At 41.9% G+C, this 22,758-nt stretch overlaps 1 protein-coding gene across 3 annotated transcripts in view; it reads right to left on the bottom strand.

Annotated features, from left to right (window-relative positions):
- The window catches only part of LOC146208028 (sodium-coupled monocarboxylate transporter 2-like), a 58,772-nt gene that overhangs the window by 8,187 nt on the left and 27,827 nt on the right, over positions 1 to 22,758 (bottom strand). For all 3 annotated transcript variants that reach the window (XM_084591710.1, XM_084591713.1, XM_084591712.1), the window contains exons 3-10: positions 22,388 to 22,453; positions 21,507 to 21,558; positions 17,185 to 17,252; positions 14,962 to 15,119; positions 12,378 to 12,515; positions 11,323 to 11,452; positions 8,602 to 8,690; positions 2,641 to 2,744 (exon numbers count right to left, since the gene is read on the bottom strand). In XM_084591710.1, coding sequence (XP_084447836.1) covers positions 2,641 to 2,744; positions 8,602 to 8,690; positions 11,323 to 11,452; positions 12,378 to 12,515; positions 14,962 to 15,119; positions 17,185 to 17,252; positions 21,507 to 21,558; positions 22,388 to 22,453 — 805 coding nt within the window. The remainder of the gene's footprint in view (positions 1 to 2,640; positions 2,745 to 8,601; positions 8,691 to 11,322; positions 11,453 to 12,377; positions 12,516 to 14,961; positions 15,120 to 17,184; positions 17,253 to 21,506; positions 21,559 to 22,387; positions 22,454 to 22,758) is intronic.

Below are 22,758 nucleotides of genomic sequence, written 5' to 3'. Positions count from 1 at the left end.
TCTCACGAGTCAGCTCCCGTTACTTCATTTTTAAGGACGCCACATCGACATTGAGCTCTAAAAAAGTGATGAAGAAATGGTTCGATATTTACGACACGAGAAGACGCTGAACGAATACTGTGACTGCAAAATGACGTTTGCAGCTATGTGAAAAAGATTCAGGAATGTTGCATTGCCACTGGCGTTGGGATCTTCATAGTACAAACGTACATCGCCCTACTATTCAGCACCAAATCTACTGTAGACGTAACCGATATTCTGCTAACAGGCATCAACTACGTCCTGACTAAGAAATTTAACAGCGACTCTATAGAGGGATTGTTCAAAACACTGCGTTTCATGTGTGGAGGTAATGACGCGCTGGGTGCAAGAGCTGTTACAACAGCTTTGGACCACAATAAAAAAGCTGTCCTCAGCAATCACTATACAAGGATAAGAAGTAGAAGAGGCGGGTGCCTGTATTCGTCAAGATGTGTCTCAAGAACTGAAAGCTCTACGAGCACATCTTCCAGCTCCAGCTCGGTCTGTTGCTTATTCAGGCTTAATTTACGTCGGTGGATGTATTACCAGACTTATAGGTGATCTTGGCTGTGACGCTTACGCCATGCTTATGACGACGAACAAGACCAGCAGTCCTTTGAACAAGCTTCTTCGCGTACAAAAAAATGGTGAACTTCACTATCCGAGGTCGGAGTTTCTAGCTCCCCTGGAAAAAAGGCGACCAAGGATCTGCCACGATCAAGAATTCTAGAAGGCTTGCAGCTAATAGTTGAGCCACATTTAGAAGATTCACGTCTCCTAAGCTGCCCAGAAGGTATTGACAGGAGTCACTTCAAACGCTTAGCACATGCGATCTCTGACACGTTTCTACGAATTCTTCTGGTAAACTACGCAAAACAATTAACAGACCAGAATCACAAGCCATCCGGATCCATCCACACATCAACACGAAAGTATTTCAGGTTGTAATTAATATCTGTCCGAACTGCAAGTCGGACGACAACGTTGCAGACGCCAGTACAAGCAATAACTGTTATTGCGTTCAGTCCTTTTAGGTGTGGTAAGCCGTCGTCAGAATTTCAAAGAGAAAAAGATCTGCCTAATCTGGCGTGTTTCGCGCAATGAGAGTAAATTGAACTTTTTGGAGCGGCGAATGCTATTATTGTCATAATACACTTTCAAGTATCGACAAGCACTGTGCCGGCCTTAAAAAGGAAAATAAATGCTTGCTAACGCTGGTTTCCCACAGAAATGTCTTGCTTCACTTTCACACAAACCAGTCGCATATGAATTAGTTGTGCAAACCAATACTTTGCGCCATCCTACAATGCCAACTTCAGCGTTTTCAGCTCCACATACTTGTCCCCTATTTTGCACGCCGTGGCTTCGTAAGACATGATTGCCTTGTGCTTGCTCAACGCGCTTGGAGCAGCCATTCAACAAATATCACACAAGGTGTCTCAAACAGATCTAGTGCACCAAGTCTATCTCGCGCATACCATATAATGGCCGTCTTCGAGCGGAGCAGGGCTAAGCGGGGGTTAGAGTAACTATATATGCAAAGCCTATATAGCATGAAGGAGCACTGAACAAGGATAAATGGGGTACGCCTCAGTTCGCAGGTCGAGCCAAAGTTTCGGCAAGTGGACTTGTCGAAACGTTGGCTCGACCTGCGAACTGAGGCGTACCCCATTTATCCTTGTTCAGTGCTCCTTCATACCGTGTAAACCATCTTCTCCCTCTCGTTCTACCCAAATCCTATATAGCAACTCTAAGCGGTGTTGGCCCGCAGCGCTCCGGAGAATAGCGGCTAATGGGTAGCAACTGCCTCTCTCCTGCACAAGACATAAGAGGGGAGGGGGGCGGGGAGTGCAGCGCGCTCCTCGAGACCAGCCACGAAAGAGCAAATGAACCTGGTGGGCCTGTGTCTCGAGGAAGACGACTACCCGGTTTCGTAACTTCATCTAAAAGTATTTCCAGCCACATCAGATCCGAACTAGAACTTATTTGGTGTATCGCCACTCAATCGTTCTAGGCTGATGTAATAATTTCTGTTGTTGTATTACTTCAAATCGCCCAAGACATAACACCTATTATGTGCGCATAATTTTAGCTCATTAAAGGGACAAAGTGAACTTCCCAACTACTCGTATTCCATGTTGAATACGTTCTGCTATATAGAAGTGTAAAGGGGTAAAGAAACGGAATTTAAGAGAATAACACCATGCTTTTCTGGGAAACTTCTCGCTTAGAATTTGGCTCAGTGCTTGCACTTACATTGAATTTTCAAAAGGGACTTGTTAGAATAATATTATTATCAGAAAAACTAAGTTCTAATGTTATTTCCGGATTTCAACGCATAGGCAATAGTTTCTTCGTTCTCCTCTGGATAATCTTTACGCATATTTATTGAACTAGGAGTTCTATTCAGAGCTGACTCTGTAAACGACCAAATCGTTTCACGCATTCACTCGCCCTTATGACGTGCTAGAATAATTCGCCCATCTCTGTTTTTCCGTCACCATGAGCCCGCGACATGCTAAATGGGCGATAATATTGACTCGAAAAAAATTGGGAAAAGGAGATGTTATCTTGTTCGTGCTTTACGCGTGGGAACATAGAATTGCAACACATACTTACCAAGGCCTCGTGTAACATGGCCAATGTTGAGACACTTGATCCTCAATGACAAGATATCTACGTAGAGGACCGCAGCCATAGTGTTTATAGCCGAAGATATTGTGCTACGGAGAGAATCGCGGATGTCAAAACATGCGAAGATCACAAGTGAAGGATCGCAACGTATGGTATAGCATGGGAGAGATAATGAACAGAATGTCTGCACGAATTATACGGAACACGGTAGTCGATACCTTAGAGGATATTTCGGGTGCAGGAGGTTTGTGTGCTCAAAGCATGAATATTTTATAGGGACTAATTATTCATTGACATCTACCCAGCCTCAACTATAGGGCTACAAAGGAAAGGTTTAGAGCTTTCTTCGAAACTTCGTAGTTAAAGGAAAACTTTTCCTGGTTCGGAAACCAGGGTGTGGACCTACCCAAAAGAAATCAGAGGGTGCCACATAAAAGACGTGAAGCAAAAGTTTATGGCATCTGCACTAAAGAACATCTGAGTGCAAATAATAGGAATTCGTGAAAAAACATTTGTGCGAGCCTCTTATCTTATCAGTTCTGTTGAGAGCAAGCATGGGCACGCTCTGCAAATATGTTTACAAAGTTGATTAAATATCAGATTATTGAACTATTCTTCAAAGCCAGTCATCCTAGGAAGGGCCCAACTGATACATTAGACGACAGCGGGTGCCTCTTATAGTCAGATGTACCTTATTTCTGGAGTTATAACGTTTTGTGAAATAAATTAATAAATCAAATTTGACAATATGTTGATTCAGCTCTCATATCATGACATACCTATAGCAGCACAATCACACCCAGGCCAAGAAGTACCTAAAATTGTCTTCTGAGTATTCCAAGCGAATTAGGTAGGACTAAATTAATAAGCATGTTAAAACACAATTGCCTGAATTAACGTATCAGGGAAAACTAACACAAACTTATTTCTCCCAAAGAAACAATATTTTATTCATCTCGAGCGAAATCGCCAACTATACCTAACGCTCTGAAGGAGCGTACGTATACCAACTCGGGTCAGGTGCTTTATAAAAGTACTTGTTTACATATAATGAAACCCCTTAGTATTGCAAGTGTGGGTAAACAAAGAACCGCATAGTTGATAGCCAACAGCAACAAATATACAGTAAAAGTAGCCAGCAGCAGAATAAGGGATCCTCAACCACGTTCAAAGAGATCTGATTGTAAAGGTCGGCTTCAAAACAATACCGCATAAAGAAATATTCAGCAATGTCAAAACGGTCTTGTTCCAACAAGCTTATATATCACCGGCACTGAATTCATGCTGAATGACACGAGGAATAAACTATCTTTGAATTCGTCTCTGTGTGCGCATTGTGACGAAACATTGAAATAATTAAAAAAGGGATGGTGGTGGTGAAAACTTTATTTCCGTAAAGAGAGAGAGAGAGAGAGAGAGAGAGAGGCGTGTACGTATCTCGTCTTTCTCGTGTCCTTCTCGTCCGTGTCTTTTTTAGCGCAATTCCCTTTCTTAAGTATGTATGAGCGACTAGCCCTACAACGTGCTCTGTTAAATTGAAATAATTATAGTACAGTATATCAAAAGTTTAGAAATTTGCAGCTTTGCAGTCGATAGAGGAAAATGAAATGAATGAACAGTACTGTGAAATCACTTCGAATAAGTGCTCGTGACTATTACCAGGAAGAGATATACTTGGGGTATGCGAATAAATATTTCTGTTTAATCAATGATTATTATCAGAGATTGGTTTTACAGTTTCTTCTAGGCGTCGGCAATTAGCCGCTCCATTTAGAACAAAACCAAATACAGCTTTCCATGAAATGTGAGTGCAATACTTTCTGTTTATTTCTTAGTCGCTGAAAATATGATAATGAGCTAGAGTATTGTATAATATTACATTTCTACAAAAGTAATTGTTTAAATCTTTGATTAGTGACACAATATCCTAAGGTTGCCTTTGCGTTGCTCTTTTACTATGATGACAATGTATTTGAAGTTTATGGAGTTTTCAGGCAAGATATCCAATCAGATTACAAACTTTTCCAAGCATGTAGTTAGAAAATTATTCAAATTTACTTTCCAGTATACAACAGTTGCATCTTGCCTGTACTCACCTATGGGGCTGAAACGTGGAGGCTAACCAAGAGAGTTCTACTTAAGTTGAGGACAACCCAGAGGGCTATGGAACGAAAAATGGTAGGGGTAACATTAAGAGATAGAAAGCGTGCAGAGTGGGTCAGAGAAATAACTCAAGTTACCGACATTCTAGTAGAAATTAAGAAGAAGAAATGGACATGGGCAGGACATGTAGTGCGAAGAGAGGATAACCGATGGTCGCTGAGGGTAACAAACTGGATTCCAAGGGAAGGAAAGCGTAGCAGGGGGCGGCAGAAAGTTAGGTGGGCGGATGAGATTAAGAAGTTCGCAGGGGTCAAGTGGATGCAGCTAGCACAGAACCGGGTTAAGTGGAGGAATATGGGAGAGGACTTCGCCCTGCAGTGGGTATAATCAAGCTGATGATGATGATGATGACTCAACAAAATAGCGACAGAAGTTTATGAGTATACATGAATACTTCATCACTATTCTGAGTGTGTCGATTATTACTATACTGAAGGTAGCAGTTAAAAAAGTGCATATCTAGGAGCTGATGTAAATATTATTGTGAAATGCCCGGGAAGCCACTGTAGGGATGTTGATACGGTGATTATATGAGCGAAAATGTATACCAAAAAGTGGCTTGACATGTCTGAAGACGCCAAATTGCTGCGGCGATGGCGAGAGAATCAACAAAAAAATCACAACTGCTGGGTTTCCATGATAGCACAAAAGAAGGAAGATGTTTGAGCAGTATGAAAGATCACTGAAAAAGGTTTGAGGGGAAGCCTCAGTTCAGACTTCGTCCGGGCCGAGATGAAGACAAGCCCCTTGTCGAAAGGCTGTTTTCGCTTGCAAACTGAAACTGAGAGTCCCCTTCAACACTTGTTCAGTGCTCTTTCATACTGCTGAGTATCAAACATATATTAATAATGTGGACATAATGGCCAGCTTCCTCTGCGAGTGGCAGAACTGCAGGTTGACATCACATAGCATGATTATAGAGTCTACGAATACAGTGATCTTAGTTCTTGCGCTCATCCTGGTATTGAGCGGCATTTAAACTTGTTCAAAAAAAAAAAAAAAAAAGCAGTGGAGTGACAATGCACTTGTGCGGCCGAGAACGATTTCAGAATCCCAATGAGCGGAATAAAATTATGGGGAAAACGATTAACTAGTCGGCTGCCAGGCAGGTGCTATAGAAAAATTCAGATAGCTTGCTCGAGAACAAATGCTTGGCTTCAAGATTCGAAAATGTTCTTAGCATCGGCACGAGGAGCCCCTCGCTTCAAAGCATAACTACTGATTGTGCCATAAAATAGGATCTAGGTGGACGACATGTAAGCGTTCTCAAGAAGTAAAGGATGCAGTTAATCAGAGCACAAAAATAAACCTATGTGTACGTGATTTAAAATAGCTTCAAGTTAAATTGCGGTCAACGCGGCAGCATAGTGATAGGAAAGCAAAGGGGGAATGTTACAGGGGTGCTAGGAATTAGTTGAATTTTATTTTTATATAGAGGCCACCGCTTTTCGATGCATAGGTTCTTGTCGCACCAGATATAAACCAGAAGAGGAGAAATATTATTTACACGTATCGGCAGTGTTTCCCCTTTCACGACGCGAAGACAATTCTTTTCGCAATTTCCACAAGCGAGGCACACAGGCATTGAGTTTAAAATGAAAATAACCCTATCGTGTCTGTCATGGTCATCGCGAGATTCAATGAATTGGATAAAATATTTGAAATAAATTATCATCAAAATTTAAGCGTCTTTTCCTATTAGAAAAATTTTCTGTGTATCCTCGATAGATTGCAATCACGCGGAAAGCCCTATATTTATGCCTCATATATCGGACACTAGAGGCTAACGTTATTCCCAACGTCCGAACATCACAATGCCCATACTTCACATCCGACAAGACAAAGTTGAAAGTGCATCCTCCAGCACCTCAGTCACACAGCCACGCCAGCCATGCAAGTGATCAACTGCGTCACGAATTCATATTACAAAATGAAAGAAGAGCTACTTTGTGTTCCGCATCTTTTAAAACAAGCAGCGCCAGCTACGGAAGTTTATTTCTTGTTTTGATAGAGAGTTTTAGCTTACCGTGATCTGCGACCCGCTACCGTGATCCGCCACCGCGCGTTCCACTGCGCACGCCCAGACCCCCCTTGACGCCGACAGATGGCGCCACATACTGAATGTCGGGATCAATCAGCTTGAGCGCCCCGCCTACGCGCGGTAGAGAGTCACGGTGACGGTTCGCGGATCACGGTAAGCTACATCTTTCTGATATCTGCTCGCGAGAATATCCGCGGAAATCAGCGAGTGCGTGCCATCTCCCAAGCTTCCTCCGACCGAACGCAGAGCAAAGCTCAAAACAAATGATTATGGGGCTTATTCAGTACAGCGATATGTTACCACATCAGCCGCTCAAGGAGAAAACCTACCGCCTCTACATAATAAACCATTAAACTGGAATGAAGCAGTAGCGTGGAAACAGCTCCGAATGACATCATACCTGCGTCTCGGCCTACTCCAAATGACACATTCATCCCTGATAAATTTTCCCATTGCGACACCTGTTCCAACCGATACCATACCCCATGGGCTCGCTGGAAATAGAAAGCCGCGGCAGTAGTTCTCAGCCGAAACCGAAGCAGTGATGGCCGCGCTGGCCAGCCCTAACTTGGAAGACTACAGGCAGTTGGTGAACTATATAGGCCCCGCGGAAAGAAAGCGGAACGGGGGACCTGGACTGAGGCTCCTGCCCGGACAGATCCAGTTTTCCGGAAATAATTGTTTTTCATCAATCGATATATACCTTTCTCTAGAGCTGTCACCGACGCTACCAGAATGAGTAGATATTTATTTGTTATAATTGACAAAACCTGTACATGCAGAGTTGTCTCCTGCGCACCTTTAAGAAGTAGGAAGAAACCATATTCTGTTAGATATATTGCAGCTGAAAATAAGAGAAAAAGAAGATAATTTGTCCGGAGATTCCTGCGTGTGCGATAACTGCTTCCCTTATTGTTAATAAAGTGGATTACGTAATATGATATCACTGCACAGGCATCATGAAAGCCATGTAGAGTATAGAGATTACGATAATTTAGGGGCCGAGCGCTAGCAGCCCCGGAAGCGAAGTGATAACTGAAAATGAAGTTGGTTGGTTAGTTGGTTTGTGGGGTTTAAGGCCCCAAAGCTACTCAGACTTTTAGAGACACCGTAGTGGAGGACTCCGAGAATTTCGACAACCTGGCGTTCTTTAACGTGCACTGACATCACACAACACACGGGCACCTTGTTTTTCGCCTCCGCCGAGGCCGAGAGTTTCGATGGAGACGAAAAGCAAGGTGCCCGTGTGCTGTGAAAATGAAGTGTCGCCACCTTCGTCATGCAGTGCACGAAGTCGAATGGATGATGGCGACCACCGTGAAGGACAAGGAAATTGGTTTCTTCGGTAAACAGAGTAAGGAGAAAACTCATCCATGCATTACCAGCATTTCACTTCAGGACTCACCCAACAAAGTACACTAAGCGGCGGCAGGAGTTTTGTCTTAAAGTGTGGTCAAAGATGACTATTTTTTTTTCATATCCCGCCGGGGTGACGCAGTGGTTAAGGCGCTCGACTACTGTGCCGAAGGATGTGGTATCGAATCCCGGCTTCGGCGGCAGCTTTTCGATGGAGGCGAAAAGGAAGGCGCCCGTATGGTGTGCGATGTCAGTGCACGTTAAAGAACCCCGGGTGGTCGAAATTTCCGGAGTCCTCCACTACGGCGTCTCTCATAGCCTGAGTCGCTTTGGGACGTTAAACCCCACAAACTAAACCAACCAAACTATTTTTTCATAATAATTACCTTGTCGCTGCAGTTACTACTGCAGCGAGAAAAAGTCCTGTGAATCCCGGGAAAGTGACGAGGTAGGTCTTTATGTAGAAGGGCAAGATCTGTTGAAATACAGAGAAAAACGGCAGTTTTGTTAAATTCCTGCTTCTCTTTACTGTATACTGGGTATATACTGCGTGTAGGTTCTGGCCTTGTCTAGAGCGAAAGGTGTGGCAAATTCGTTCTTGTCGCTGTCTTTCAAGAAGAGTAAGGGCCAGAAAAATATATACCGTACAAGGTGGATTAGTTTTCCACGGATGAATTTTGAATAGAGGAGGGAGTGGGCTAACCAGATCCTATTTTTATGGCGAAAGCCTTTCTTGGCTCATGAGTGGCTTCCGCAGGAACGTGTCAAATGAGGCAGATCTTTAGCCAATCCAGCAGTAGCCACATTACAACCAATGGTTAGTCCACTGAATATAGTTATAATAAACACATAATATTAACAATAATAATAACAAAAAGGCTTTCATCCTAATGCACATTGAGGTCTGAAGTTCCTCCTAGAATTTTTGAAACATTTCCGCCGAAGAACCGAACACCTGGCCAGTAGAAACCTTATTCATATTAAAAAAAAAAAGTGTGTGGAGGCACTAGACATCGAACCCAAAATCTCCCGAATGGGAGGATACTCAACCGAACCTTCATCGGTTCGCTGAAATGTGTTTGAAATTCAGGTTTAATTGTTAGTTTCATAATGGTTGGCCAACTTGTCGCCATAGATGTGTTTTAACAAATTACTGGAATGGAAAATAATGAGATACTGGATTAATAGGACCACTGAAGGAAACGGGGCGTATTGATGCATCTTCATATGAAAAACAGTGAAGCAAACTCGGACCGAGGCAACGCAGAGACAGAGCGCTTGTCTTGTATCGGTCGTTTCTCTGTCTGTGTTTGCTGCTCCGTTTTCCATCACGAGTATCAGGACCTGCATCACGTTTTTACACGGGGTTGAATGAACCGGCTTGTCTGGACAATCAGGATATATTCGTCTACAGCACATCTACCCTGTCGCATACTGAACAGGATAAACCAGTTTCTTTGGCTAAACACGGCATTAATGTGACTATCTACAAGTGCACCTGCCCTAAGTTAAAACCTACATGTGCTCTTTGGAAGCTCAGTGGCGCCCTCATAGGCGACTAAAAATTCGAGAACACTTTCGCGATTAAAGTGATGAAAGGCGAAAGCGTGAGTGCTGCATTCTGCTACGCGACTGTTGCGCATTTAGTGATGAATGCTGCTACGAGTAAAGCGAGCGACTACTCTTTCACATTCAGTGAATTCTGCTTGGCAGCGACGAGATCGCGCTCCTTGTACCTTCGCAGCTCTACGTTTACTGTTGTGTGGTTGATTTTACCGGGTGCGCAACATTAATTAGTAATTGAGGAAATATTAGCACAACGGTCACTAATTAGCAGGTAATTATCAATTTGTCATTGATTAATAATTAGTATTATTAATTAGTCATCAATTAGTAATTGAGCACTGATTGACCTATGGCTATATAAGGCACGCATTCGCGCATACTGTGGTGGTGCTCTGTGATTGGTCGAGACCTCCATGACGTCATCCCGTCTTGAACAATCAGAGCCGCCGAAAAGGCGTGACACTTTTGCTGACGACAACGATGAGGCAATAAAGGGTTGCGCCTTAATATTTAAAATGTCGCGTCAGGGCAAGTTTTCTCCTCTTCCCCAGCTACACATGCACCGGCAGCTGGGGAGATGTTCGAAGAAGAGGCTACGGCGGCACGCTTGTACTCCTTGTTTAAAGCAAAAGCTTTATATCTATGATGGGCATCCATTCTCATAATAGAGTTACGACGGCCTCCTAATTCGCATGTTTGAGATAAAGAGGCAAGAATTTTGGGAGTACGCGCCATCTCGTAATCATGCACCAAATTACTAAACTGCTGGAGAGTCGAGCCGACAACTTAATATACCTTATTGATAGTGATGATGCTGAGGACCATACCTTTTGAAACTGGTCGGCCCCATAAATGATGCACAAGACAAGGTGTAAAGGAGAGAGAAGTAAAAAAAAAAAGAAAAGAAGTGAACAAAAAGACTGACTAAAATGGGACCGCGAAGAGGAAGATGCCAATGTCCCATAGGATGGGGAGGGGTATAGGAGAAGGGGGGGGGGGGTATGGAGGGGCTGCTCATTTTACTCACTACCCTCATGGCATAACATGTGATAGGTTTCGAAGCGCCATCCGGAGAACATGCAGCAAAATAGGAAACTGCGGGAGCTTTCAACCGGAAGCTTGAATTATCACTCCTGTGCTTTGATGCGTGACGTGACTCACGTGAGTACATGTTGATGAAGAGAGTGCAAGCGAATTAGGATCGGGAAATGAAGTCGGTGTGAAAAGCCATTAACGGTATCGCGTTAATACTGCTCTGATGTTGCCCCACCCATTTTTGGTCCACACCTGAAGCCCTGTTACTAATATTTATGATTTTTCCTGCTGAGTTTGCCGACGATATTATAAAAGCCTTTGAAACTTTGCAGTTGGCCCATACATTCTCTATACTATGTACATATCCAGTAGTCTTATGATAGCGACGAACTTGTACTTAGTTTACAAGACAAAATACCTTCTTGTTCCCAGATAACTTTTCTCAAACATGCATATTATTTGCTTATAAGCATCCTTGAAATCTAAATTCAGTACTGTGCATTTACCTGATCATAGCTTCTGACAGCACTCGCCAGCAGGGGGTCGCATCCTCTGAACCACAGTACCAAGGCAAACGCCATCGCAAGTAGAACAAGGTTGAAAACATTTAGGAGCAATGCCCCAATGTACGTGGTTCTGTGAGAAAAAAAATTGGATATATCTGTAACATAGGACAGGAAAGAAAGTGCGGAGTACGGTGCTTACTTTAAATGCACGTTGGAGACTAATCGTTGGTATATACAAATACATGTACAAAGTAAGCAATTATTTTAGTATAAAACACCCCGAACTTTAGTGGCCCTAAACGTTTGTCATAACTTGGAGAATTTATTTTTAGGCTCAAGACGTTGCATGTACCATCTGCCAATGTTGTTCGAAAAGTGATCCACTAGTGTCTAGTGGGGATCTTAATTTTGATCTAACAGTGAAGCAAAGTACCGATAACCGGCAATGTTAATAGATGATAATCTCATCCTTAGCATACAAAACTTCAGCTCTCCACTATATGCCCCATCTTAAGAGATAGATTGAGCCAAGATACTTTTGACGAGTTTAGATGACACTTGTACTTTCGATAACGGCAAAAAGTTCTCAGGATAGAGCAACTGGTTACGTGAGAAATTATCTGTCCTGTCCGTTAACGGTCCATGCTTAATATATTTTCTATTTATTCGCATGCCTTCTCAATTTATAGACCGAAGCAAAGAATGCATTAGTAACAAAAGGCAGAAAAAAGTATCATAATAGCAATTCAGTGTTAAACGTATACTCAGATTACTATCTAGCAAAAATGAACGTAAATTCTGGAAAGTAGCGTGTGTTATCACCACGCTTTCGTACTAAACGTAGAGGCAGAATATAGTCATAAACGCTAAATTCTCTCTTATATTGTCTAGCCGAAATATTGAAGTGTCGTAAACTTTCGCCCGAGTTGAATATTTGGAACGCTCACTATGGAATGGTTTTAAATACGGCTTATATTATCTTGAGAATGAAAGCGTGGTAAAAAAAGGAAGCACAATTACAAGCATTCTTGTATGGAGGATACGATATTTCAAACCTTCGTGCACTAGCGAGAGTCCTTGAAGCCATGCATCTCTGGACGACGACTTGGTCCATGCCGACTCGGTACAGGGCGACCGTAATTGAGGATACAGCTGACCACACATTCTCGTCATGAGTGATGTCAAATTTCAAGCTTGGTGCATAAAAAGAGGAAAACAGTGCAGAGTTAATATTTTATCAGTTCACATGTTCGTTTTGATATCTAATGCATTCTTGGGGTATTCCACAGTGTGGCCTACGTTTCGAACTGACTTAAATTAACCACCTTTCGATAAGGAAGCCTGTAGAAAAAGCTTCTGGCTTTTGTTGCTGTTGAGTTTGGCAGAGTATTGGTTGTCGACTGATGGGTACATGTATTTGTTACTATAGCCTTTGCCTAACTAAAGTATTACTTGAAACCGGAATGCGGAGTATTAGGTTATCTATGCGTAGGAAAAGTAATTACGGCTATTGCAATTGTTGCTGCTACAACTTTCGACCAATACACTTTTCAGCCATTTGGATACGCTAAAGATTGATTGCTTAAGATATTCCTAGTGCACAGAATATTTCCGGAAAACGCTCCAGTATGTTAAGCACATACGCTTTTAAAACATTAAGATCCTTGGGGAGCATATTATTGGCGGTTTCCGATTAACTTCACAACTAGAAAGCTGTTGTAGGCAGCTGCACTGGGTAAAATATATGATAGTATAAGTAATAAAACTGCACGTTTAAATATGCACGTTTATTCTTTGTACTTTAAAGAGACGTTTGAATATACCGAGTACCATATGGCGGCTGCCTACGACCAATAAAATTGCTGATGGAATTTCTTGTGCTGTTTCGATTTTCTCAGCAAGTCGCTTGCTGTTGTTTACGGCTTATAGTTAAATCGCGCCACTCACAGACTTGGCATATAACATTTTGCGGGTAGCTTTGTCAACAGCAACGCGCGATCCAGCATGTTAATGAAGAGCGGATGAACAGCAAAATAGTTGCGAGGTATTATATTACAGTTGTTTCTTGTCTAACATCTTTCTAACGCCACCTTGGACGTCGCAGCCACCGTTCGATTGCGAAAAAAAAAGCAGCATTACAGAATCTCTATTGGAGTAATGCGAAAGCACGAATATTGCTGTTGGTTGCTTCTGGTTGCTTAATTCCCTTCTTGTTTACACATTTTAGTCTTTGGTAATTTCATTTCGGGCGCCAATCCCTTCATATACCATTTTTCGGCTCCACTTCCAGTTGCGTGACGTCACATCCTCTACGTCAAATTAATTCACTTCTTGTTTACCAATTTAAGTCTTTGGTACTTTCAAATTGTGAGCCAATCCCTTCCTATGCTCTCTTTCGCCTCTACTTCCGGTTGCGTGACGTCACATCCACTACGGCACCCCTTTCTTTTTTTCCGCTTTCAATCCCACCTTCTCCTTTCCATTACGGCGCGGTTCAGGTGTCCACAGAACAAGTGTGACAGATACAGCACCTTTCTTTTCCTGTGAACCATTTATTCTAATTATTTACTTATTAGCGTATTGGCTTAATTATGTTTGTTAATATATCAATACGCCCCCCTTCATCGATTGACACCACTCATTATCCTCTACCGCTTCTCAATTGCACACGATTTCGCGAACATGTAATGCGGACAGAAATCTGTGAACATAGCGAAGTAATGCTTTCGCATTAAAAAGACACCAAAATGGAACCAGAAAGAAATTTAATTTACTCATTCCATGGGGTGATATACCCATATGAATTTATTTCCATCGATCAAATAGAAAATAATTCAGCTTCACCTTTAACGGCATCACGCGATAGTGTTAAGGCTCCAACCAGCATGCGGTATCTCTGGCGTATCCTAGTTGTTCTAAGCCAATTTTTCGACTCGCTAAACAAATGTTTAGCTTGAACTGGTGAGGGAAAGCGATATAGACCTTAAGATTAAACTACACTACCCACATCCAAGAAACGACAATTTCGAAAACACTAATTTACCTTAACATAATTTATTCCCTAGCACTGTGGTGACGTTAAAATATTTCTAATATCATGTGTAAAGAAGCTGCTATTATCACCGGTCGGCTGATGCACTTCTCTTAACTTTACTGTTCACAGCTTTGCTATCAAAACGGCACTTATGTTACCAATGCAGTGTTTAAGATGGCTGACGGCGTTTTTACGCGTACATTTGTACATCTCTGAAATATTCGACACATAGACATACTGGCTCTCGTACAATAATTTGAACAATAATACTATTAATAAATTTTAATTAGCGAGGTACGCAGTTAGTAAAACAATTTTGCACAAAAATTTCAGTGATGCCTTGAAAGGACGAGGTGCCTTCGCATGCTAAAAGGGAGGACTTAGAAAGAGTTCGCCGTGAATGTTATGCTTGAAGATTTCTTGAAGTGTATTGAAATCTCCAACTTGTCCTTCCTGCGCCGAAGCCGCTAACAAATTATACGGAAATTTACCGCAAGTGAATGTGTAGCGCCTTGCATGAAATGTATTCTTCTGGTTTTGATATCCTCATTTATGAAGTAGGGATTAATTGGTGAAAAAGAAAATGCGCGTCTTAAAATACTTACTTTGCAAAATATGCACGCAGATCAATGTCTGACAGAGGTTGCGGAGAGGCTCCAGGACTGTTCCAATCGAAGATAATTTTTGCTATAATGGTCGCGGGTCCAATTAAGATGAAGACGAGCTGCATGCAATCTGTCCATACTACGGCTCTCAGTCCACCCTTTTTTTTACAAGAAAAAAAAAAGATTAATTCACCGGTATTAATTCCCGGCATTATTTAAAAGTAGTATTTTAGCAGATGTGTCCAAACTGTGCAGGTAAGCACCTATTTTATCTAGGTATTTGATATACATTTTAGTATTGGATTTTTAGAGACAAGCTATAAGCAAAATACCACCTAACTTTTTAATTGCTACACTTCCCATGATATTCTAACAGGTTTATGAAGTTAACCTTTTTCTTTTTCGGTAGTGGTAAGTTTTGTAAAGAACGACAGGAAGAGGTAGTTCTAAGTAAAACCAAACTCGGCTGGAAAGGGTGCCTCAGTGCTTTAGCGGATGTTTCGATACCTGTCTTGTTTTAGGGCGAAAGCCCTAATTCAGGGGTTTCTTATATGCTCGACATTCCCCTGCGTCGTCGAAATGGCCGCTGCTTCGAACTAGAACTGCGCTATAACTATTGGAGGGGAAGTTTAGAATAAAGCGTTCCAGGACCCTCGGATCCCGAACTGAGGCTTCATATCTACGTTGCTTCGGACAAATATCACTGCATACGCATTACGGTCCTCTTCTCTGAGCACGCCTTTGACAGGTGCTGGCGAGAAGACAACGACGTGTACTCGTCCTGTGTGTTTCTTCCTGCGTCCCCGTTGTTTTTGATTCTGCTGCTTCAAAAAACTTGACATCATTTACATCTGCTATATTAATTTCGGCATACTATTGCTTTAGACCGTAGCACTACACTGAGCTACATTAAACATCTTCAATGTTTCTTCAACCTGAGAGCCTCACAGTACCGTGTACATTTTGCTCTGCCGCCGTGGTAGATATGCCAGGAGATTCGCTCACTGATAGCGAAGATGCAGGTTCATTCCTGCCATGGAGGACGTATTTCTGTGTAGGCCAACTACATGGTGTCCGTGAACTATGCATCATTGCAAGACAAAAAAAAAAAAAAAAACTGAGGTGGTCGAAATTACCGGAGCGCTGCACTGGAGATTCTCATAGCATGTGTAGCTTTACTTCAAACCCTAAAAATAACACCAAAATGAACCCTAATTTGCTCAGGTAGAGAGTAACGGCCGCAGAATGCGTGCGTGTGTGTTGTGTGTGCGCATGTGTGCGTCCGACAACGACGAAGGGTCCTCGTCTACATGTACCTTGACGGCTCCCTGTGGCCTGAGTCGTGACAGTACACGTATGTGTGTGTGTGTGTGTGTGTGTGTGTGTGTGTGTGTGTGTGTGTGTGTGTGTGCGTGTCACACACACACACACACACTGTTGTTGCTTTGCGTTTGGGCGCCTGCCTCTACTGCGGGAGGTTGTGTGGGTTCGATCCCTGCTGCCGCCGGTTACCCAGCCGGTTAATTTAATTGGGTACAGGGGTCCCCCGGCCAAGCGCCCGGCTTCTCAGTGGTGCACCACCTGGGAAAGGAAAGCCTACGCCAAAATTCCCGTCATATGGGCAACCGTCATGTGTGTGTGTGTGCGCGTGTCACACACACACACACACACACACACACACACACACACACACACACACACACACACACACACACACACACACACACACACACACACACACACACACACACACACACACACACACACACACACACACACACACACACACACACACGCACACACGCACACACGCACACACGCACACACGCACACACACACACACACACATACACACACACACACACACACACGTGTATTGTCAGGACTCAAGCCAAAGGGAGCCGTCAAGATACATGTAGACGAGGACCCTTCGTCGTCGTCGGCACCAAGCACGACAGCCGCGCGGCGCTGGGCACCACGTGATAATATATATAAGCACGGCAGCCGCGCGGCACTGGGCACGTGGCAATATATGCATTTCGAATTTTACCCATTCATTTAATGTTTTATGAGGATATAACCCTCGCTTCGGGAGAAGGGATAAAGTGCAATGCAAATGAATGCGGTCTGCAATATTCTGTCCGCATCTAGCTATTAGATGTCACCTAGATTATTCTGCTGCAGTATAATGCGTTCAAAACCTAGCTGCTTTAAAATACTCACCAGTGCTGTGTACAACGTTCCGCACAACCCTATTCCAATATTACACCACATAAGAGGAGCTCCGAATACTGTAAGAGAAACAAAAAGTTATTCAGTATTTCCTCGGTACTTGTTTAAATATATATATTGAAACGTTGCATTTCCAGGAATGGTGCTAACATGCGACAGTTCGTAAGGAAGGAATAGATTGAGAACCTAAGTTGGATCTCTCCTAATGTATTGCGGGTGAGGAAAGTCAAATAAAAAATAAATAAAACGATGTAGTACGACAAGGGCTTTTATAAACTAAAAAAATAAAGTAGAGGAGGCGGGGTAGAGTAGAGGTATGAAATGAGGGAAATAGAGGGAGAAGTATACCATCATAGCGTCCCCCAGCTAAGGGAGCGAGTCAGTGCAATCAACGGCGTTTATTCATGAATAAAAGAGTCACCAATTACACAGATCAATACAACAAAACACTGCAACACTGTAGTGAACTTACGACATAGACTAAATACAATACTGATGATGCTATACATAATTTAGCAATTACACGAACATAATATAAAAATGGATACATAAATCAATAATTGTTATTATACCAACACAGATTTGTACTGGACACATGAAGAAACATGAAAACTTTACATACTTCAGTTGGACACAGGCCTTGAACGTCTTGCTCGTACACTTCCCTTCCTGAAAAACCTTTTCACTGAGTTGCATATGCTTGAAATGTTTTGATGCATTCCACACATCTCAATACACCATCACTGCACTTCACTGCACTGCAAAGGTATTGTGCTAACATGCGACAGTTCGTAAGCAGTAGGAATGTAGGATTTATGAAAGTTTTGCCAGTTTTAACACGCTAGTGTGAAAAATAAAACCGTTATGCCAGAAAACTGACACCGCGGCTTTTCGTGGCAGGTGTTGTGACACAAAAATTGGAAGCATGTCCCTGGCCGCTCGCGGCTGGCCGTTAGCACGGCCTGCACAAATTAATCTGCGCGTTGTGTGACCTTGCGACACCTCTTGACATCAGTGAGTTGTACGGAGCTGTCTTTTCCGGTGCCTAGTTTGACATGCGAGAGTCGCCTAGCATTCAGCCTAGCATTCTTGGATTCCGAGTGCCACGCGCATACTTTATGTTTCGCAGGTACATTCTTATGGATTAGTTAATTAGTGATATCGTGGCTTTATTTATATACGGCGCACTTTTAACAAAATAGCCCCTTTTCCGTGTCTCTAATAAACAACCACCAGAAGCGGGGCGGGCAGGTACTAATACACCCTTTTAATGGGTACAGCAAGCAGCCCTGCACCGTTTTAATGTGTGCAGAACAGCACTGCACCCATTCACAAGCTCACACCCTGCAGAAACTATGCGTCTTAGTATTCAATCACCCTATGAATGGGTGCTGCAAGCAGAATTGCACCCATTAAAAGGGTGATTCAATACTCCATGCACCTTTTCTGGAGTGTGCGAGCTAGTGACGCGGAAATGTACATTTAATTGTATCATTGTATTTACAGTGTACTTTTTTATATAATATACTATTAGGCGTGAGTGAGGTAATCGATGCAAAAATTGTAGTTACGGAATAAGCTAGACGAAAAGTGCGTCTACTCGAAGCCAGGTTCTGAAGACAGTCGGCAAACGGATGCCAATAAAGCTGTTGAGCCGAACACTTAGATATGAAGCTTAAGTGTAACTCGAATGTTTCACTGACTGATGGCATACCGAACAGTTCCTGCTATGAAACGGGTAAGGCGAGGTTAAATTTGTATGCTGCTAAATATAGTGGCAGTGATTTGAAATAAAAATGTGCTAATACGACACACAGCTTAAATTAGTTCTTACGTTTGAGTTTCATACACAAATAAAATTAATCACATGGCCATATATTGCCGTGTGAACAATAGGAGACGAGAATAAGACAAGAATACAAGGGAACTGATGGTGAGCACACAACTAATGAAGAACGAAACAGCAACACAGTTGTTCTAAAGAAATCCTACTGGTCGAACTGCCTTGACAATATTGAACTTGAACGCAGGTAAACGAATTCTGACCAAGATCGTAATTTAAAAAAAAAAAAAATTCGGACGGTACTTTCAAACTAGTACTTTTCTAATGCAGCGAACGTCACCCATTCGAGTCGTCAAGCTATGTCAGCTGTTCACGAGTAGCACTATTATAATTATCAGACAATTGGACAATTCAAATACTCGGCCGAAGGTGAAACGTGGTGCATTAGATATACAGTGCATTAATCGTTTAATTTTAAAAAGTGTTTAGTTTTAAATAAAAAGCGTCCACTACAGCACAAAGAATTTTATAATTTTCCAGCGGAAAGGGATGAGAATTAGAAGTTTATTTTAGCATCGCATACATAATGCTATGGGTGTAAGCAAAAAGCCTTCTGCAGGCTTGACGAAACCTACACCCTGCAGAGACATTTAGAAGAAGCAGCAACTTTGATCATAATAGTAAAACCAAGAATACAAAACATTGAGAACATTCACGTGAAATCGAAATCAGAAAAAACAAAACATCGATAACCTTCACAATCTGCTGTCACAATGAGGAGGCATATTCTGAGTTAAGAGTGATTGGTAAGCAGTATTTTAAAGTCTGTCGTCCGTAATTTGTTCCGGTGCGAAGTACTACCAGGAGCCAGAGCTGCGTATGTTGTATACTTTTGTTCGTAGTGTTACCGATGTAGGATTTTAATGTACGTGTCATTTATCGCTATGACGGAACGGTAGCGTGCGGTAAGAATAGAATTGCACAAGGTGGGAACAGGTAGTATCTTTAGTTGATCAAAATATTGGTTCTGTACGGGCGTCAAGTTTAGCATTAGCGATGATTCGTATTGTTTGTTTTCTATAACCTAGAAAGAACGTTAATGTCGGTTTGTGTGGTAGTGCTCAAGCACACGTTAGTGACTATGTTCAGCAAGTATGCATCAGATATGTCATGAAAAATGTTAAAACGCACATGTAATTTAGTGACGAGACAATAAGAAACGTTTTCAATTATTGTTCTCTGCAAATCTAAATCATCTAGCTGGCGCTGTCAAGTTAATATACATAATGCTCAAAGTATTGAGTATCCCTTTAAGACACAAGTGTTCAATAAAATGAAAACCCTAGATGCCGTGGAATCAACTTGTGTTTCTAAGGTACACATGACGCAAGGAACCCCCCAGTAGTAGACTGCTGCCTTTTTGTCAGCACTAAAAGGATGAAAGAGAAGCTATTAAGTTCGATGTTTTATGAAATTTACTTATTCTCGAGCATTGAAACAAAACCTAAAAATTATCAGCATATATGTGGTAACACTATATATAGGGAAGGACACCGGTGTGGAAAAACGAGGAAAATAGAAATCGAAAGTTCTTAACAGTTGACGGATATGTCTTCGAGAATCGGTCCTAGTTATACATTTTTTTTTAAAAACAAGTTGTCAGTAGTTATTTGCTGCGAACATTTGTAAATTTCACGAATGCCATTTGTTCCTTTCACTACTGGGTTCTTTTGATTCTAGTCATTTTCTATTTGTTTTGAACGCATTGCACCGACACTGTGTCAATACTTCACTGCGAAACAAGAATCAACAGCTGCCTTCTTTCTTTATATATAAACGCCGAAAACCGTCATCTGCACACCTTGAAAAATAATACTGTGAGCGCGTAATGCAATCAGATACTAGCTGACGAAGCGCAGTTCGCGTTAAAATTGCTATCACTTCTCAGGCGACCGTTAGTATCTTTAGTTAGAATAAAGCGAGCTAATATATTTACTCGAATTTCATAAGAACTGATTTTTCGGTTCATGTTTCGGCGCTGTATCAATGATAACGGCCGCATTTATTTCAGGACCCATTGCAAGCATGTAATGTTAGCTAGACAGGTATGTACGGCGAGTGCTTCAGTATGGCGATAAATGATCGTATGAATTTGCAAACGAGGAGCTGCAGGAAACACGAAATACATTGAGGTGAAGCGATAAATGCGCGCGATTGGCTACCCCACAAGTTCTGCGTACGAAGGCCGAAAAGAAAACAGTGATGCGAGTTGAATTATGGCCGCCGTTTGGAAAATCTTAATGCTGGCATATAAGTATGGAAAACAAATAAATGGCCCAAAGTCAGTAAACACGTGTCTCTAGAATAATTAAGCAGCGTTATGACAGCGCTCTTTGCCGATAATGATTAGAAATAATGTCTCAGACTTATATGGTGTCTGTTAGGGAAAGAGTTACTGAAATTAAACTAGTCCTAGGAGCAATTCGATTAGCCAGGACAGCCAGGACAGCATGTATCAGGTTAAACTTACCTGTCACTATCGTGAGGCTTGCTGCATAAATGGTCAGGGCGCCGATGCTTTGCTGCAAAATAATAAGTGCGCAAATGCCTGTCAATAATGCAAAGAAATAATTTTGTGCTCTTGTGCTCTCTTGAAGCGTTTTTTTGTCCTTCCGCTTTGTATTTATTGTTTCCTTATTCTGATAATCACCACAAGATTATTTCCTGTCAATTCCAACAGTATAAACATTAAAAAAGTACAACAAGAACCCAACGTTGCCTTGAACTCGTAGACGGTTCGCTCCTTTATATATATTTAGATTTATTTATTTATTTATTTATATATTTTCAACAATACTGCCTGCATGCATATAGTACGGGAGACACCGTTTTCATGAATGCCTTGGTCACAGATATTGCTTCGAGGTGTCGCTATTTCCACAAGTCGCAACAACGAATCGCAGTACCTGAAGATATTTACTCAGAGCATTAATCGCGATGTTTACTAACAGCCTTGCGCCGTGTAACTGATTGCATTTTGCATTTGATCCGCGACAATTTAAATTATTACGATGTGATATTAGTGTTGGCTGGCCGTCAACGGCCCGTAACACCATTCTTTCTGATAATAATACGTCCAAGCCTTGAATTTAACCTTCAATTCGCCCTCCTTATTTTTCTTGAATTACAGAGTTGAATTTCAGAAATATATGATACACTGCAGGAGAAAAATCAGTACAAAGGGATGCAAAGTTTTTCACTTATGTGAAACTCCAGGCTGCCCACTAAGTAAGATAAATAAACATGTTCCTTGAAGACAGTGTGAATGCTGCTATATAAACCGTTTAACGGGACAAAAATCTGGTTTACATCAATATAATTGTTATGCAGGCAATACTTTCATTTGCTTACCGTGAGTAGAACGTAGATAACACAGGTGGTAATTGAGATGACCGAATTGAATCGGAGCCGAAGGTACTGAAAAGCGAAGTTTGCACCCGGTTTTTAGTATTTTCGGTTTAAAACACTAATTAGGAGAAATTGTCTCAGGAAAGGGATTATATGCTTATGGGAGAAAAAGGGCGCAGGTTCGATTCATGACTAAAAACGAATGCCGTTGGTCATAAAAAGTCGCCGAACTCTGTTACAGCTGATTCTGTGGAAATTAAACAAGAGGAGTGGCACTTTGATTAAAATAATATGCTTTCAGGTCTGTCTGGGACAGACAACTCATTTAGTTTATAAACGAACCTTTTTGTCATCGAGGAGTTCATCTCTAGTTA

This window comes from Amblyomma maculatum, chromosome 1 (genome assembly GCF_055883805.1).
Source record: "Amblyomma maculatum isolate TAMU_Amacu chromosome 1, ASM5588380v1, whole genome shotgun sequence".
In the NCBI taxonomy this organism is placed as follows: domain Eukaryota; kingdom Metazoa; phylum Arthropoda; class Arachnida; order Ixodida; family Ixodidae; genus Amblyomma; species Amblyomma maculatum.
The sequence above is the reverse complement of the archived record's forward strand: the minus strand, read 5'-3'. Positions and strand labels throughout refer to the sequence as shown.